Source organism: Miniopterus schreibersii (assembly GCF_964146895.1).
Source record: "Miniopterus schreibersii genome assembly, chromosome: 18".
Taxonomy (NCBI): domain Eukaryota; kingdom Metazoa; phylum Chordata; class Mammalia; order Chiroptera; family Miniopteridae; genus Miniopterus; species Miniopterus schreibersii.
Genome location: NC_138121.1, coordinates 4,644,760 through 4,662,747, shown reverse-complemented (window position 1 = coordinate 4,662,747; position 17,988 = coordinate 4,644,760). Strand labels below are relative to the sequence as shown.

General features: G+C 57.7%; 1 protein-coding gene and 1 long non-coding RNA gene across 7 annotated transcripts; one reads left to right on the top strand and one right to left on the bottom strand.

Moving 5' to 3' along the window:
- Positions 1-245: 245 nt before the first annotated feature.
- MEIS3 (Meis homeobox 3) lies at positions 246-9,442 on the bottom strand. 6 transcript variants are annotated; one of them, XM_081118603.1, is made up of 13 exons: positions 9,346-9,442; positions 7,592-7,779; positions 7,250-7,409; positions 7,108-7,158; positions 6,161-6,211; positions 5,838-5,987; positions 3,844-3,955; positions 3,509-3,657; positions 2,612-2,688; positions 2,327-2,385; positions 2,137-2,220; positions 1,724-1,793; positions 246-700 (listed from the first exon to the last, which is right to left on the bottom strand). In XM_081118603.1, exons 1-12 carry the CDS (start codon positions 9,355-9,357, stop codon positions 1,744-1,746), a joined length of 1,143 nt encoding a protein of 380 aa, XP_080974729.1. In that variant the 5' UTR covers positions 9,358-9,442; the 3' UTR covers positions 246-700; positions 1,724-1,743. The 6 variants fall into 6 exon arrangements, with proteins under 6 accessions (XP_080974729.1, XP_080974726.1, XP_080974731.1 ...); XM_081118600.1 differs by having other exon boundaries at positions 2,137-2,215; XM_081118605.1 differs by having other exon boundaries at positions 5,838-5,936.
- A 1,190-nt stretch (positions 9,443-10,632) lies between these two features.
- Positions 10,633-17,988, top strand: LOC308547723. Its single transcript, XR_013997540.1, has 4 exons — positions 10,633-10,705; positions 10,850-11,024; positions 15,636-15,874; positions 17,724-17,988. It is a non-coding gene; the product is annotated as an uncharacterized lncRNA (long non-coding RNA).

The window sequence follows — 17,988 nt, the reverse complement described above, 5'->3', positions numbered from 1 at the left end:
TGAAACCACAGGACCTGCTTAGCTGAGCCTAATTTAAGATACCAACCCAGAGAATAATGAGCTAAAAAGCAGTGGGCATTTTGAGCCATAAAGCTTAGGGATTGTTACACAGCAATAGCTGACTGATACACATGGAGTACAGAGCAGGATAAAGAGTATTAGTATTGTAATGAGGGATTTATGAGCTTCAAATCGATGAGAATTTGAATCTTAGAAGAGACACAAGAACTCAGACTGGTTGCTTTTGGCTTTTAAGATTTATCATTAAAAAAAAAAGTAGAAGACATCAGAGAAGAAAGAAGAGGGAGAGAGGAGGGGAGTGGGTTAGGAGGATGAAGGGAACCTCCCCAATATCGGATCCGGGCGACCCTCCTCCCCTGACAGCCCCAGTCCACCCCCAATTCCATCTCTGTCCTGGAGGTGGGGGTCCCCAGCCACCATCTTCTGATGACCCAGGATCTCAGCTCTGCTTCTGGGCAGAAGTGAGGGCAGAAGTGAGAGCAGAAGTGGGGCACAGAGCCTAGAGGCCTTGTCTTTGTCCTTGAGAGACCCTCGAGTGGGCACTCAGGCTCCCCATGTCCCAGGTAGGCCCCAGGGAGGTAGGTGTTGAGTGGGAGGGCCACAGGAGATGGGGCCTGAAGCCAGAGTTGGGGACCGGAACCAGGTGTTAGCCTGCTGGTCACAGTTTGGAGACTGGAGTCTGTGGAGAGGGGAGTAGAGGCCAAGTCAGGAGGTGAGGAGGGGGTCTGGCCCCACATCAGCCCTTCTGAGCAGTCCCCACCAGCCCCACAGTGAGAAGGCTGTAGAGAGAGAGGGGGCAGGAGACAAAGAACCTGTCCCTGGCCACAAACTCACAAGAGAGGGAGAGAGAAAGAGATGAAAAAAGAGACAAGGAGACAGTTAAGACAAAGAAAGACAAGGAGAGAGGGAGACAGAGAGAAAAAGACGAGTGGGGAGATGCAGCAAAAGCAGAGGAAAAGATAGCCCCCTGGGAAGTAGGATGAGAAGCCCCCTCCATCACTCCTGATCCCAGAGGTCCTCTGACACCCCTATCTGGACTTGTCAGAGCTGAGCTGAGACCCTCACTGACCAGCCAGGCTCTGAACAAATCTGTCCATCTCTCCTTCTCCCCTGCCTCACTGCTTCTATTGTCCTGGCCTCAGCTTCAAAGCCTCTTCCTCCAGAAAGTCCTCCCTGAACTTCCCAGCCTGGGCCCGATCTCTTCTCTGGGCTCCTTCAGTTCCTGGGTTCCTTCATCCCAGCCCTACTCACTCTAGTCCATCACTGTATGGGATGGGTCTGTCTTCCCCACTGGACTCCTACTCATCCTTCAGTGTCCCACCCAGAAGCCACTTCCTCCATGAACTCTTCCCTGGTATCTCGGAGATGGCTGATGACTTCCTCCTCTGAGCGACATGTGTTTTATTGTTTCAGCTGTTGCACTGGTTCTGATGTCCATTCCCTCACAAGCCCAGAATCTTCTCAAGAGCAGGAACCTAACTGAGGCATGTCAGGGCATGCATGTATGGATAGATGGATGACAGATGGATAGATGGATGAATGGATGAATGAATCATCTTCCCACCAAGCCTTGGGGAACCGTGGGTTCAGGCAGCCAAACTGCCCCTGCTCTGGGTGGTCCACTATTGGAGTCCAGAGGTCTGACAAAGGTTTGAGAGCTGCACAGCCCCCAACCCAGCACCCCTCGACGTGGGACACTCACACTTCTCCTGAATCCTGCTTCTATAGATAATGCCACTCTCCTTCTAAGTTCAAACTCATCCCCATAGATCCTGGAAGACAAAAGAGGATCAGTGGGTCTTCACCAGACACCCCCATTTGCCCCAAGTCCCTCTTGCCCCTTTGTCTCAGGAGGTTCCTCTCTTAAGACAGACTGAGTCATCGAAGATGGTGCTGGTCATTTAAGGGAAAGTGGAGCTTTCCAACAGGTGGGCAGAGCCTAGAAGAAGCGAACTCTATGAGGAAGGTGGGCACCTGGAAATCTGCTGCCCTGTTATGCAAATGAGGCACTGTATTCATTATTCATGAACCTAATCCCAGAAGCTGCGGCGTCTTCACCTGGAGGAGGGGCCTGGCCTGCTGGAGGCGTGGCTTAGTTAAGGGGCGGGGCCTTACCTGGTGGCCTGACAGTCATGTGTGGCTGTGTTTCTGTGTAGCCCCCCATGGGCTGGCCCTCTGGGCTGAAGGCTGCACCCTGCCCTGCGAGGGGGGTTGAGGGGTGCAGCCTGAGCCCCACGATGCCTGGGTCCGGGCTTTGAACTCCCCCAGGAGCACTAGGCCCCCTCTCCCCACTTTCTCCTTGTACCTGTGCGGTTGGATTGATCTATCATTGGTTGCACAATGCGTCTCCGGGCGTTAATGAACCTGGGAGGGGGTCGTGGAAATGGAGGAGGGTGTAAAGGGGGTGTAGGAGGGAGGCAGAGGTGAACATAGAGACAGGAGAGCGGGGAAGACAGGGCTGGGATGGGGAGGGAAAGGCGCGAGGGGGGAGAGTCTCCAGGGGCTTCCGGGCTCCTTCAGCACCGCGGACAGCGCCCGGCCGCCCACCCCGGGCTCCCCAAGCGCTGCCCCCGCCTCCGGGGCCCCTCACCAGTTGTTCACTTGCAGGATGGTGAGTCCGGTGTCCTGCGCCAGCTGTTTCTTCTGCTCCTCCGAGGGGTACGGGTGCTGTGGCCATCAGCAAGAGTCACTCTGCCTGCCGGGCCACCATCTGATCCCCAAGGCCTGGCCCGCCAGGTCCCCGAGGATGGCTGGCGAGCCCAGGCTGCAGCAGGGGCTGGAAGAGCCAGCTCGGCTGAGCTTCTCCGGGCTCCCCGGGGCCCAACCAAAGGAAGCAGAGCCAAGCTTCGGGCAATTACACCCGTGGGCGCCCCCTCCTCTTGCAGCAATTAGAGGCTAATTGGCCAGCTCTCATTCGGGAAAGACGGAGCTTGGGGACAGGGCTCCATTGCCAGGAAAGGAGGTAAAACTCAGCACCAGCCTCTCTGAGCCTCTGTCAGGGCCCTGTGTGCGGCTCTCCCTGTCCCAATTTCTTTCTCTATGCCTCTCCCCCCTCCTCTCCCTCGCCCTCCCCCTATCCCTGTAACTCAGTCTCTCCTGGTCTCTGTCTTGCTCTAACTCAACCCTCCCGAGACCTCTGGGCCCTCTGCTCATCTGCAGAATGGGGTTAACACAGCCCTGCCCTCACACAGCATGCTTGGTGGACGGCGGATGATTGATGGGGGGTGAGTAGCTGGGCCAATGGTCAGATGAACGGGTGGGTGGGTTGGGAAGGACTGAGTGAGGTAAGAGCCCTTAGCAGCGCCTGGCACACAGGTAGCGCTCAGGGCGTTTTTTTTCCTGGCCAGTCCCATCTCCTTGAAATTCTCCCTCAATACTCCCCCTGCCTCAGTTTCCCATCTCTGGGTCTCTCCGGGCCTCAGTCTCTGTGGGCCATCCTTCTTCCTCTCTCTCTGTGCCCACCCGGCCCCGGGGTGATGGCTCTCACCGAGAGGTGCTGGAACAACCAGGCTCTCATGATGTTAGTGGCCACCTTGGGGAAGATGCCCCTCTTCTTGTTCCGCCGCCGCTCCTGGTCCAGCTCCTCATCTTCTCCCCCGGAACTGGGAGAGGCCACGCTGGTGTCTAGTCCGTCTCCTGAGAGGGGAGAGGCGTGCTGTGCTTGTGGACAGTGAGGGGGGGAACCGGAGAGGCCCAGAACCCTCACCCAAGACACTACTCCACACCCCAGCCGTCCTTGCCCCCTTGGAAGTCCAACTTGGTGTCTAACTTCAATCCTCAGGCTGACTCCCACACTTCCCTTCTACCTTCCAAGCTTCTCACCTTGGTCACTGGAGTTGTCCCCACTCTGGGAGGCCAGGCCCCCGCTGGATGGACCCGGGGTCCCTAAATGTACAGACCCACTATCTTCATGGTCTCTAATCCATGTGTTATTCTGGAAAACAAGAGTTGGAAGTCAGCCCTGGCCAGTGTGGCTCGGTTGGTTGGGCACCATCCTGTGCACCAAAAGGTTGTTGGTTGGTTCCTGGTCAGGGTACATGCCCGGGTTTCAAGCTCGATTCCCAGTAAGGGGGCATGTTGGAAGCAACTGGTTGATGTTTTGCTCTCATGTTGATGTTTCTCTCTCTCTCCCTCTCCCTCCCTCTCTCTAAAAATCAATACAAAATTCTTTAAAAAAACAAACAGGAGTTGGAAATCATAGCACAATAGCTGAGATAGCTGACCACAGGCTCTGGAGCTGAGACTCCTGGCTGGAAAGCCTGTCCCTGTCTCTTTGCTGGCTGTGTGACCTTGGGCAAATCACTTCACCTCCCTCTGCCTCAGTTTCCTCAGCTGGATAATGGAGGACTATTACTGTCTCACAGAGTGTGGAAACTCAATGAGTTCATTTACACGAAGGCACAGCAATCACTCAGCAAAGACGAGTTTATACAGATTATGGCACCTTATCCGAGATCCTTGGGGATGGAGGTGGCTCAGAATTCAGAACTTGTCGCATTTTTAGATGATAAGTCAGTGCACACGCTGTGGACTTCACAACACCCCAGCAGGGTCTGGGGCATAACCTCGTCATCAAGCTCATTAGCATTTCTGCAGCAAAACGGATGAATATTTAACTAGGTGGAATAAATAAAGGCTATAAATAGCCTCTCATTAGTTCAGGTCAGATTTTGCTGCCAAATGAGTTTGCACTAAACTTATGGAGGAAAACAAACAACTTCCAGTTTGTAGAGACCCGGGGGTCTCAGAACTGCCGACCAGGAGCCTGGGACTGTGCTCTCTTTATCCAAACACCCTGAGGAACTTGACAACGTGCTGGGTCCACCCTCTGCCCCAGCTCCGTGCCCTGGGAGGCCAACCCACCAGCACAGCACCAAGACTTCTTTATCATTCGGCTTCGGGTTCAGTTCACTGTTGGGAGGCAGGCTGGGTGTGGGGCAATGGAAAGAGCCGCTGGGCCCAGCCGGCGTGGCTCAGCCTTTGAGCATCGACCTAGGATCCAGGAGATTGAGGTTCGATTCCCGGTCAGGGCACATGCCCGGGCTGCGGGCTCGATCCCCAGTAGGGGGCGTGCAGGAGGCAGCCGATCAATGACTCATCATTGATGTTTCTCTCTCTTTCTCTCTCCCTCTCCTTTCCTCTCTCTGAAATCAATAAAGATATATATAAAATATAAAAAAATTAAAGAAGAAAGAGCCGCTGGCATGCTGGTGTGCCCCGCTTGTCCCAGTGTTTGTCCTAGACCCTGCCCGCTGCCTTATAAACAGCCCTTCCCTATAGGACCCATCATCTGTGTCTGGCTGGGGCACAACCGAGACATGACAGCTCAGGGAAGTCTCCAGGGTCGTTCGAGTGATTGGGGGTGGCTTGTGGGCAAACGGCAGAGCCATCAGGCCTGAAGGCTTCTAAGTATGGATGTGACTGTCACCTGTAACTGTTCCAGCCCTGGATTCGATCGCATGCTGTGGGTGTTCCTGAAGCTGTCCTGAGTCTGTGGTGTGACATGCAGTACGAGTGCCTACATCTGTGCCCAAGATGACACAGTTGTCCCTGGAGAGGAGGTGGCTGCGGCGTGGCTATTGCATGGGTGGAGCTGAGACATGCAGCGGGTTCTGAGCATGGCTGTCAGCCATGGGGCTGTATCTGACTATCACAAAGTTTATGGCTGTGGTGAAGGGCTTGGTTGTCCTATTTGTGTGACAATGTGTGTCTTCACTGTCAGGATGTGTGTGCGTGTGTGTGTTCTCACGCTGCAACCCCGCTACTTGGCTCATCTTTGGTTGTAGGCGATGCCTGACACCCGGTCCCGGGCACACCTGGTCTGGGAGGCTGGGACAGGAGGCCGGGTAGTCCTCAAGATCCTCCCTGCAGCCGCCATCCCGATCCTCGATGACCAGGTCGATGGGCATCTTTCCCTTGAGGCAGGTGATGTAGCGGTGACAGAAGTTGTCGCACAGGTCGTGGACCTGAGGGGGCACCGGGGTACTGGGGGGGCCACCCGGGAGCCAGGGCTGGGGTGTACGGGAAAGAGGGTGGCATTCTGCTCCAACTCCAGTGAGGAGAGAGCCTGGGGGTTGGAGGGTGAGAGAGGGAGGGGTGGGGGCAAGAGAGGGTGTGAGGGCAAGTGAGGCGCACTCACCTTCTCCAGCTCCAGCAGGTGGAACCGGAGCACCTGGATGGCCTGTATCATCTGAAAACAGCCAGGAAGAGGCAGGGGAGGGAGGGACGGAGGGCAAGAGAGAGAAGAGGAGGAGGAGGGGGCAAAGGAGGGAAGAGAAGAGACAAAGGGACACAGTGAGACAGAATGACAAGGGCACAGAGAGCAAAGAGAGACAAAGACAAAGAGACAGGGGCAGAGAGAAATAGAGCCGGAGACCCAGAGTTTCGGGAAGAGGGCGTTAGATTGTGTCAGAGATGGAGAAAGAGGAGCCAGAGGTGCAAGGGACAGAACAGGACCCAGCACAGAGGCGTGAGCACCGCACTCCGCAGCAACAATACCCTCTCCTCTGCCTGCTTGCCCTCCCCTCCGAGGCCCACCTTCGCCCGAAAACTACATTTCCCAGAGGCCTTTGCCAGAGGGTTCAGCCAATAGGAAGCCCCGGCGGGAGCTGGGACCTGAAGGAGCCAGGAGTCCTCCCTCTGCCTCTCCTCCCCAGCTTCTCTCTCCTCTCTCCTGTGCAGCTAAGTCCCTGCACTAGTTTTGGGGTGGCCCCTGTCCTCCAGGTAGAACAGCTGACGCCTATTGAATCTGTGCCAGGCACTGTTCTAAGCACGTGACTTTCATTAACTCATTAAATCCTCACAAGAGCCCTACAAGGTAGAAACTACTACGAGGTACACTTTACAGATGAGGAAACTGAGGCCCAGGGAGATGAACTACTTGTCCTGGTTCAGGGAGCTGGGATGTGGCAGAACTGGGATTCGAACTCGAGCGTCGGCCTGCGTTCTCTAGGCTATACTGCATTGCAAACGGGCAAGTCACCACCGCGTGAGAATGCGGGTCCCCCAGCCAGCCCCAAGGCTATGGGAGGGCAGGACAGGAGACCCCCGTGCAGGAGGGGGCATGGCGGGGGGCTCAGGTCTCACCAGGTTGTCCAGCTCCGGGTTGGAGGAGAAGAGGGGCCTCTCGGAGCGGACCTGGGAGGAAGAGAGAGGTCAGGAGGGCACATCCTGCTTCCCGCCCGCCTCCTCCCCGGCTGCCCTGGAGTGTGGCTGTGGGGGTGCCCACCTGCTTGGCAAAGGCTGCAATGTCCTCATTGAAGGAATCGGAGGAGCAGACGTCACTGCCCAGGGGTGTGCCCAGCCCAGCGCCAGCCCCATCACGGGGCGAGCAGGTGGCCAGTTCACATTTCTCGAAGACCAGGGCCAGCAGCGGGAAGAGTGGGTGTCTGGAGGAAGCAGGAGAGGGGAGAGTTCATGAGGGGAGGCCAGGGTCCTCCCAGTTGGGAGAGGACAGGAGACCCAGAAGGTGGAGTTAGAGAGACAGACAGAGTGCGATAGAGTCAGAGAAAGAGAGAGAAAGGCCCGCCTTCTGAGAGCCCTGGGAGCTCCCAGCCCCGTCCCCACTCACCCGTAGATCTCATCTTTCGCCCGCTTCAGGCCATCACTGTCCACGCCCGGGGGCCGGGGCTGAGGGGGCTGGTGGGGGCCATAGGGCCCAGGGGCTCTTGGTGTGGGTGCCGGAGGCCCTGCCTCCGAGAAGTCGGCCAGGGCCGCAGTGCCGTCCAGGATGCCTGGGTAGTGGGGCAGCTCATCATACTGGGGGAGGCAAAAGGGAGGCATCGGCACCAGCAAGAAACCTGGTCTGGGGACCCAAAACACTTCCTTTCCCTGCCACAGGAACCTGCCCTCTGTCCCCTAAGTGTCCCAGCCATGCCCCTCAGTCCCCCAGTTCCCCCATGTCCCACAGAGCTGTGTAGAACTGAGGGCCCTGTCCCACGGTCTTCTCTTGTAGCCCTGGACTCTGACATATGTCCCATCAGAGATTCCCGAGGTGAGGATAGGAAGGTCCGGAGGACAGAGACAGACCCAGGTCTCCGTCTGAGGATCAGGAGGGGGAGTCAGGGGCCAGCTGGCTGGTAACTGCCAGCTGCTCACAGAATGAGGGGAGCAAGAAGGGGAGAAAGCCGTGGAGAGAGATTTGGAGAGAGACAGAGATTTAGAGAGAGAGAGAGAAATGCTATGGTAGGTCGATAGAAAGAAAGGCAAAAAGAGAGACAGATAAAGAGAGAGGTGCAGAGGCAGAGGGGAACGTAGGCAGGCCGAGCCGGAGAGAAGATCCAGGGAAAGGGGCAGATGGAGAGGTTTTCACTACAGACCTTCCCGTGAAAACAGCGCATTGTTTGTACACAAACGTGCGCACAGTCTCCCCGCTTCAATTTCACTTCAGTTCTCAAATATGCACAACTTGTCACATCCCACTCACCACGTGAGGCCAACACACATACACACACACACACACCCCCAAAGCCCACTGCCAGGCACAGGAATGAATGAAGGAAGGAATGAATAAATGGATGAGACATTTCGCACAGTGCCTGGCACACATTCAATAAACTCTTGTTGAACGGAAAACACCCCGGAAAACCCACAACCGCACGAGCTCACTTTTGCAAACAACCCCCAAGAGAAACCACAGGCATCCGGGCGAGATTTCTGTCTGTGTCGGGTCATCGCAGGAGCCCGCGCGCGGGGGAAGCCCCGGGGCTCCAAGCGCCCAGGTCAAACCCTTTTCTTGGAGATGAAGAAACTGAGGCTCGACGAGGCCAAGGGACTGGAAGGAGGCGCGGGGGTGGGGGGGCCTCTGCCTGCCTGTCCCCGCGCCGGTCCCTCTGCTAACTTCTCCCGAGCTCTGAAGTTGCGTTCACCGCTCCCCGCTGCTCCCCGCTGCTCCCCGCTGCTCCCGCATCCTGCTCCTTGCGTCCCCTCCACCCCCAAGGTGCCCACTCACCTCCTCGCGCGTCTCCCGCGATCTGGCCCATCCCCAGGACATAAGGGGGAGGTGAGAGGGGCCCTACTGGGAGACCCACCCCTCCCAGCACCGTCCCCACCCTGAACCCTCCGAGACCTGGGAACAAAAGTAGAGCAAGGAGAGGGATGGGAAGGGGGCAGGAAAGGAAGCGAGGGGGTAGGATAAAGGGCCTGCGGTGGAGGGGAGACGGAGGGACAGAGTGGGGGAACCCGGGGGCAGGGGGCGGGAGGCAGAGACAGAGATGGGGAGAGGGCGGGATGGGATTGACCGGACCAGAGCGCGGGGTGGGGGTGTGGGGGAGTGGGGGAGGCGAAGACGCGCTGGGGCACGGGGCTGCCCGCGCTCAGACCTACCCTCCGGGCCATGGGCTGATGCCGGCGGCAGCTCCCGGGTCCCTCCAGGGCCTGGCCGGAGGGCAGGGCGCAGCCGGGGGCAGCGGCCCCCAGCCGCCCGCGGTGCCGACGCCAGGGGGTGGGGCAGGAGGCTGGGTGCCCGGCCCCCCCACCCCCGCCGCCGTCAGTGGCAGGCGCCCGGCGGTGCGGAGGCCGCGAGCATGGACCCCCAGCCCCCTCCCCCCGCGGGGGTCACAGCCGGGGGCTCATGCCAGCGAGGGAAGGGGCGAGAAGCCTGGGAGGGTCGCCCCAGGCCCCCTCCCTGGGGCCCCCAGCCCCTCCCCGGGTCCTGGGAGGACCGAACCAGCTCGAGACAAACAGATCGAGGGGCGAGGGACGGGGGTGGGGGGAGAGCAGGCGGCCGGGCCGGGGCGGCGGGGGCGGCGGGGCTTCCCGCGCGGGTGCGGGGTCCGGGCGCGCGCGGCCCGGAGGGATGCAGGCGCCCGGCCGTCCCTCTCCCCTCTCCCCTCTCCCCTCTCCTCTCCCCTCTCCCCTCTCCCCTCCCCTCTCCCCTCTCCTCCTTCCTTCTCCTCTCTCCTCTCTCCTTCTCCTCTCCCCGGGTCTCTCCCTCTCCCTGTGGTCACATCCGGAAGTTCCACCGCGGAGATGCTTAACCCGCTGTCCGCCGGCGGCGCCCGCAGCCTCCTCCGCCTGCCCGGGCCGGCCCCGCTCCGGGTGGGGGCTGCTTTTGTATCGGAGTCTCCGGGCGCCTAATCTCCCCCCCTCCCGCTTTCCTCTCCCTTGTCCCCCCCCCAGCCCCCGTTCGGGGTCTTCTCCGCCTTCCCTCTCCCTCGGCTGCCACAGGTCTCTGTCCCTCTGCCCCTCTGTCCCCCTGTCCCTCTGTCCCTCTGTCCCCCTGTCCTCCGCGCTCCGCGCCCTCCTCTGTCTCTCTCTCTCCATCTCCCCGGATCCCTATTTTTTCCTACACCTTCGAGCCTCTCTCTCTCCATTTCTTTCCCTTTGTCTCTGCCTCCCTCCCACCTCTGCCCCACGCGTCTCGGCCGCTCCGCGCCTCTCCCCTCCCCCACCCCCGTGGGACCTCTCCGGTCCGGCTCCCCTCGACCTCTCTGTTCTCTGTGAAACAGGAGAGGAGAGAACCAGGGACTGGAAGTAATCGAGCGCCCATATTCTAGTTTTTTTCTTGCTCTGCCCCCCCCAACTCCCCCCCCCCCCCCCCGGGAGACAAGGACCCTCCCCCCCCCACCCCAGTCTGAAGCCACCTGTGCGTGTGTCCAGCTGTGTCTGTGCCCCGGGTTGGCCCACGCCTGGCTGTGTGTGTTTGCAGGAGTGACTGCAAGAGTTATTTCTGTCTGAATATGGGGTGAGTATGGGGAGGGGGTGTGCCCCAGTTTGTGCATAACAGTATCTGGGGCTCTGAGGGCAGTGCCAGCGCAGGCTGTGGCTGTGTGCATGCGGCCGAGGTATCACTCTGACCCTCTGGCCATTTTTGACTCCTGCCTGTTAGAAGTTTCTTAGCCTGAAGTCTCCTCGGCTGCCCCCAGGGAGTTTGTGGAATCTCCAAAACCCAGAGTGAGTGATGCGACTGGCTGCAGAGATGTTGGAGAGAAGGACCCCAGCTTTTACCTGGTTCCTGGAGGAGGCTGGGACCAGACAGCCTTTGAAACTGGAGTTCTAATGAGGTACAGATTTGTGCAACGCTTACTGAGCACCTACTATGTGCCGGGTGGTGCTCTGGGGATATAGCAGGGACCATAAGAGAAACTTCCTGACCTTGTGGGCACTTACATTCTATTTGGGATGGGACTGGGAGAAAGAACAGTCAAGTAAATAAATGTATAAGTATAAAATAACGCCTGGAGTGACAAGTGCTCTGAAGGAAAGCCGAGTAAGGACAGGGGCATGGTGTATAAGCTGGACAGGGAAAGTCCTCAGAGGAGGTGACATCTGAACAGAGTTCTGAAGAGGGTGAGGGAACTGTGCAGGTATCTGGGGTGAGATCATTCCGGGCAGGGGGAAACAGGGGGTGCAAAGGCCCTGGGGCAGGGATGTGCCTGATGTGTTCCAGGAGGCCAGTGAGGGCAGGAGAGGGGGAGGGGGAGAAGAGCCTGGGATTCATTCTACATTAAGTGTCTTTATCTTCTGGTGCCCTTGGATTCCTGGTGTGTGTGTGTGTGTGCAAATGTGCACCAGGACACTTGTGGGCTTGGTGCTTACATGTCCCCCCAGCCCCAGGAGGATGGCCTATAGTGTTCATCCTATTTTCACAAAGAGAAAACTTTACTCCCCAAAAGTTACAAACCATCACTCTAGAGGGACAGTGACAAAGAGAAGTGAGACAGTGATCCAGAGAGAAGGGAACAGGAACAGAGACCCAGAGAAGGGCACAAGACCAGAAGAGAGGGACAGAGACCCAGTGAGGGGGCACAGAGATCCAGAGAGAGGGGCTTAGAGACCAGAGAGAGACAGAGACTCGGAGAGAGGGAAGCAGACAGAGGTGGAGGGTGAGCCGGCCAGGCAGTGCGCCTCCCCTGCTGGGCTCTAAGGATATTTTTACGACCCTCATAAACAGCTCTACCTCTGCGGCAACCTGCTCCTCCTTCATACTCTCATCTTGGGGAAATTAAACAAAACCAGGCCAGGGTCAGGGGTGAGCTGGCTGGAGGCACAGCCTGAGGGGTGGGAGTTAGGACAGAGGCACTGCCCAGCCGGAGAGGGCAAGTAGGGGGGCTGTGGGGGAAGCCAAGGAAGGGTCTTCCCTCCCCGAGCCTCAGTCTCCCCATCTGCTGGACAAGTTTGGGTTGAGGGGGTAATGGGGAACCAGCTAAACTAGAGGTGCCAGGACTTGGGGGGCCTTGGTGCTCCCCCAGAATCCCTTGTATACGAGGTGGCTGTCCCATGGGTGGCACTGGCCCTTTAAGGAAGCAGGGGGAAGGGGAGCTTTAATCACTGCCACACACCCCTGCCCCCCAGGTAGGGGTTTTGGAGCAGAAAATTAATTTAAATCACTTTTTAATTAAAGACACAAAGCTCTTCTGTGTGCCCCTCCCCAACAAGGCCCTCAGCTGAGGTTCAGGGTGGGGAGCCAGGGGTCTGGGCCCCCAGCCTCACTGTGCGTCCACACTGAGGTCCCCTTGCCCAAGCTGATTCTGCAAACAAGGAGTGTGGCCTGAGTGACAGTCCCAGTGAGGGGTGAGGGGACTGATGAATGGAGGCGACTTTGTCTTCACTGGGTGAGGGCCCAGGGGGGCCAGTGAGGGGATGTCACTGGGAGGAAAAGGGTTGTTTCTTACGAAGCTCTGAGCTCAGGACCCTCCTGCCTCCACAACGAGGGCGGGGAGGAGCTTGGACTCCTGGGCATAAATCTTTTTAATTAAAGAGGAGCGAGACATTGGAAAGGGAAAAAAATCAGAGTCTGAGAGAAAAACGGGTGGGACAGGCGAGGTCTGGAGGGCGGGGCAGCCGGCTTTCTCACTCCCCTCCCTGTCTGTGTGTGCAGGACAGACCCCCCCCCCCCCAGTCCCATCTCTCTCTCTGACCTCAGCCTCCTCTGCCCAGATGTCTCTCTAAATAGTCTTTGGACCCTCAGGGGAGGGAGCTGATGGGGTCCAGGCCCGGGTCTGGGTTTGCTGACCCCAGTGTGGCTGCATCTGTGAGGGTGGGTTTGGGCCCCTGGGTGCCAGCATGGGAGTCCCAAATGAATAGTGGCCCTGGGAGGGGTCTCACCCTCCAGGCTCCCCCTGCCCCATTTATAGATGGGAAGGCTTCATCCATACCCACCCCACTGATCCCTCCATGAATACATCTGGGGGACCTCCCAGGTCTCCCCAACACAGATTCCCCCCAGCTTGGCTGTGGCCCTCTCAGTGACCTGGGTAGGACCCTCTTGCTCACCTCAGTCTTCCCACCCCTGGAGACCCCCAGGGACCCCCAGGATCTGCCCTCAGAGGCTCTAGGAGCTGAGAGGGTGAGTGAGGAGCTGCTCAGGGCCCCCTCCTGTCTTCTCTCTTGGTCAGCTAGCTCTTGCCTCAGTTTCCCCTCTTTATCATCAGCTCTGTGTTTGTGTCTCCCTCCCTCCTCCCCTCCTCCCTCCCTCTAGGGCTCTCCAAGGATCTGTATCTCTGCCCAGGTGCCTTCTAGGTCTGTTTCTGTCTTGGGTGTGTGTCTATCTGTTCGATGTCTGTCTCATGTGTCTCTACCTGCATCGTTTTCTCTCTATCTGTGTTTCTTTCTCTCTGTCTCTGTGTGTCTCCGTCTCCATCTCTCTGTATCTCTTATTCTCACTATATCTTATTTTCTCCCTCTCAGTCTCTCTCCCTCCCTCCTCCCCCCACTCTATATCTGGGGACCTCTGTCTCTGGGCCTTTGTGTCCCCCCTCCCTGTCCCTGGGTTTCTTCCTTCCTGTCTGGCCCTCGCTCCCCCCTGCTGCCCAGACCTTTCATAAGTGCATCGCCCCAATCCCCAGTTCCTCCCCTGCCTGGCCCTGCTCCCGGAGAAGGGAACATTTATCTTGGGGGAGCCCCCCCCCCGCGCCCGCCCCTCCGCTGGCCCCTGGGCCATCCATCACGGGGGCTGGTGACTCGGGCGGCTCATTTGTCACCCGCTGCCTGCCGCCCCGCCAAGCAATCATAGCATTAGCCATGGCTGGGCAGAGGCGGCCGGGGGACCGGCCTGACCCGGGCGGAGGAGGGGCGGGGGGCTCCCACCCCAGCCCTGCCCTCCGGGCCCTGCCCGTCCTGGGCGTCTGCTGGCTTCGGCTCGTTGCTCTTTGTGCCCCTGGGTCCCTTTTCTGGGTCTCTCCACTTCCCTCCCCCCTCCTCTTGGTCTCTCCCCCACTTCCTCTCCCTCTCCCACTTCGGCCCTCCCTGTCTTGTGTGCGGGCCCGCATCTGTCCGTCCTGTCCGTCCATCTGTCTGTCTCATGTGTTTTCTTCCATCTTTTTCTATCTCTCTGTCTCTGTCTCTGTCTCTGATTCTCTCTGTCTCTCTGTCTCTGTCTCTCTGTCTCCGGGGGCCTCTGTCTCTCTCCCTCTCCATCTCTGCCTCTGTGCCCCAGGCCTGGGTCCCGTGTGTGTGTGTGTGTGTGTGTGTGTGTGTGTGTGTGTGTGTGTGTCTCCCTCCCCCCCTTCACCCCGCTCTGGTCCCGAGTGTAGGCCCAACGCCTTTTCATCTCTGGGTTTCTCTGCGCGTCCCCGGCAGCCGCCCCTCGGGCTTTGTGCGGGTTTGGGGGGGATTACTCTAACCCTCGGGCGCCGGCTCTGCCCCATCCCGCTCCCTCCTTCCTCTCCCCCCGGGCCTGGCGTTTCAAGTCTCTTCTAATTCTGTCTCCATCTCGGTTTGTTTTCCTCTGTGGCCCCTCCCCCCTTTTCTGTTCCTCTCCCCTCCAGCCCTTCGGTCCCTCCTCTGCTGACCCCAGCTGCCCCCTCTCCATCCATCATCTCTGACATTTCCTTCCCTCCACCTCCGGGGAGAAACTTGCGGGGAGAGGGCAGGGACCAGGGAGGCGGGAGCGAAAGAGAGCAAATACCTTGGAGGCACCGAGTCGGAGCCCCCACCCCTTCTCCCCCACAGCCTGAGAACCTGCAGGTCCTCGTTAGAGTCAGACTCCAAGCCTGGGGGGGGGGCGGGATGCAGAGGAGCTGCCTGGAGCCCACCCTTCCCTGTTCCCTGTGCGTTCAGCTGGGGGCGCGTGGCCAGGAGAGGGGAGACCTGGCACAGCCGTGCCTGCCCTCGATGGTGCCCATGCACTTTCCCATTGGAACAGAGAGGCAGTGAGGCTCGTGGACTGTGGATGCCCCATTCGGACCCCTGTGAGCCAACAGCTGCTCCCCACACTGGCCCCGCCCCCCCCAGTGTGCTCTCCAGCTGTGGCGGGGGTGGGGGAGGAGTTCTGAGAGTCAACCCCTGAAAGCAGCCTGCCCATCAGCATCCAGGGGCTAGTGGATAGATACTCCAATTCCTCACCCTCAGGTTGGGCACCCAGAGAGGGTTCTACAGTCCCCAGCGGTCCCCATTGTGCTGAGCAGGAGGGGACCTGCTCATCAGCACAGCCCTTAATGGCTTCCTTCCCTGTCTCCCCTCCAGTGTCTCCTGGAATCACCTCCCAAATAAACCACTTGTGGCCCATCCTTGCCTCAGGCCAGCTTCTGTGGAGCCCAGCCTAAGACAGGGACATGGTGGATGGACAGAGAGAGGGCACAGGGGAGACAAGATCCCCCTGTGATGGTGAATTGTACATGTCTACTTGGTGCCCAGATGTTTGGTCAAACTTTCATTCAGATGTTGCTGTGAAGGTGTTTTTCAGATGTGATTAACATTTAAACCAGTAAAGCAGATTACCCTCCATAATGTGAGTGGGCCTCATCTAATCAGTTGAAGGTCTTCAGAGAAAAGACTGAGGTCCCCGGAGAGAGGGAATTCTGCTTCCAGGCTGCCTTTGGACTTGAGCTGCAGCGTCAGTCTCAGCCTGCTGGCCCGCCCTGCACAGTTTGGACTTGCCAGTCCCCACAATCACGCGAGCCAATTTTTAAAAGTAAGTCCCTATCTATACCTACCTATCTATCTACACATCCTATTGGTTCTGTTTCTCTGGAAAACTGGTTCAAGATATAGAGATACATAGAAACTAAGAGACAAAGGCAGTAGTGAATTCACTCTAAAGACGGTGTATAAGTTTCCTGTGGCTGCTGTAACGAATTAGCACAAACTCAGTGGCTTGCAACAAGACAGATCTATTCTTTCACAGTTCTGGAAGCTACAAGCACAAAATCAGTCCCCATGGGCTGCACTCAAGGTGTCACCAGGGCTGCATTCCCTCTGGAGGCTCCAGGGAAGATACATCCCCTGCTTCTTCCCCGTTCTGGGGGCTGGGACATGGCTTGGCTCATGGCCACATCGCTCCAGTCTTCAAGGCCAGCATCTTCAAATCTCTGGCCCATCTCCACATGGCCTCCTCCTCTGTGTGTCCTATAATGTCCCTCTGTTTCCCTCTCATAAGGAGCCACATGATTGCATCTAGGTCCACCTAGGTGATCCAGGACAATCTCCTTATCTCAAGATATCTTGTAACTTGCTTGACCAACAGAATGTGGTGGAAGTGACCGGAGGCCTTGTAGCTTCCACTGTGGTTCTTCAAACTGGCCACAGGGAGGAGTGAAGTGGCCCAGACCACAGGCAGTGCCCCTGCCAGTCACAAGTGACAACATCTTGCACATTCTAGCCTCACCCAACCCTACGTGGAACACAAAGGCCACTGTCAACACACAGACTCCCGAAAAATAGTACACTGTTGTTGAAGCCACCAAGTTTCAGGGTGGTTTGTTATGCGGCAACAGATAACTGACACAGAGACATAGACATACAGACACACACAGAGCAGTGGGGAGACTGATATTTGGAAACAGGGGGGGGGGGAAGTAAAGGTACAGATGAGAAACAGAGAGACAGAGACAGAAAGAGCAACGTGCAGAATTAGGGAGAGGGAGTCAAAAGGAGACAGAGACCTTTGGAAACAGAGACAGGGGGAGAGTCACTGTCCAGACAAAACGCAAAGAGAGACATGGAAACTGTCAAGAAAGACCTATCTGGTGTCAGCAGCCCCAGCTTTGGGCTGACAGCCAGCACCAACTGTCACCCTGGTGGACATCAGATAACTAGCCTCAGCCGACAGCTGACTGCAGTCCTGAGTCCCCAGTGAGAGAGGAGAACTTGTCATTTTAAGCCAGTCAGTGTTGGGTGGTTCTTGTTATGTAGACACAGATGCTGCAACAAGATGCTTGGAGGGTCTGGGGAAGGTGGGTGAGGCGTCGGGAGTTGGGGGGAAGGGATGTCTCAGGCTGCACATTTATTTGGAGGGAATAGGCTAAGGGCTTGGGGAACCATCTGGAAAGAGGGGGCTGAGGAAATATGGATTTCAGAGTTTGGGAAAGGTTAGAGGACCAGACTGGCTCTAGCTGGAGACCTTCCTCTTGGAACGGGTGATGCAAAGATCCTGGGGCTCCTTGGCATGCATGTCAGCGGTGAATTCATCTGATCACCTCTGTGTGTTCCTTCAAACCTTCTGCAGAACAGGCTGCTCAGTGTCCTTCAACATCCATCTTCCACGTTTCCTTAGGAATCCTCTGTGGTTGTCCTGGCTGGTGTGGCTCAGCTGGTTAAGTATCGCCCTATGCAGAGAGGCCGTCGGTTCCATTCCTGGTCAGGGCAATGCCCGGCTGGCTGGCTTGATTCCCAGTCGGGGGTGTGCAGGAGGCAGCCGATCGATATTTCTCTCTCCCTCTCCCTTCCTCTCTCTCTGAAGTCAGTAAAAATATATAAAATTTTAAAAATCCTCTATGATTTTTAGCATGATGACTTAGAATAAAAACTACCTTTGCCCCCAGCTCCTCTGGCAGCTACGTGTGGCTGTTCAAGTCTGGCAACTGCGATGCAGAAGGACGTGATGCGCGGAGCCCCTGGGGAAGAACTCGGAGGACGGTGGGCCGGGTGAACCCGGGACCTGTCCCCCTGTCCCCATCCTTTGGTCGGAATGATGCCCTGGAGGTGAGCTGTCGGGGACTAAACAGGCCAGGGCCAGATTCTAGCTATGTCAGAGCAACATGATAGAAGAAACCTGGGCCTTTTATTGTCCTCATGAAATAGAGTTGC

Excerpts from the sequence above, each read along its gene's own strand:
- MEIS3 (XM_081118600.1), bottom strand. Across the intron at positions 7,159-7,249 it reads TTGCAGCCTTTGCCAAGCAG|GTCCGCTCCGAGAGGCCCCT; the intron begins GTGGGCACCCCC and ends TCTTCCTCCCAG. Across the intron at positions 701-1,723 it reads AAGCAGGATTCAGGAGAAGT|ACTCCAGTCTCCAAACTGTG; the intron begins GTGAGTGTCCCA and ends CCCTCTCCACAG.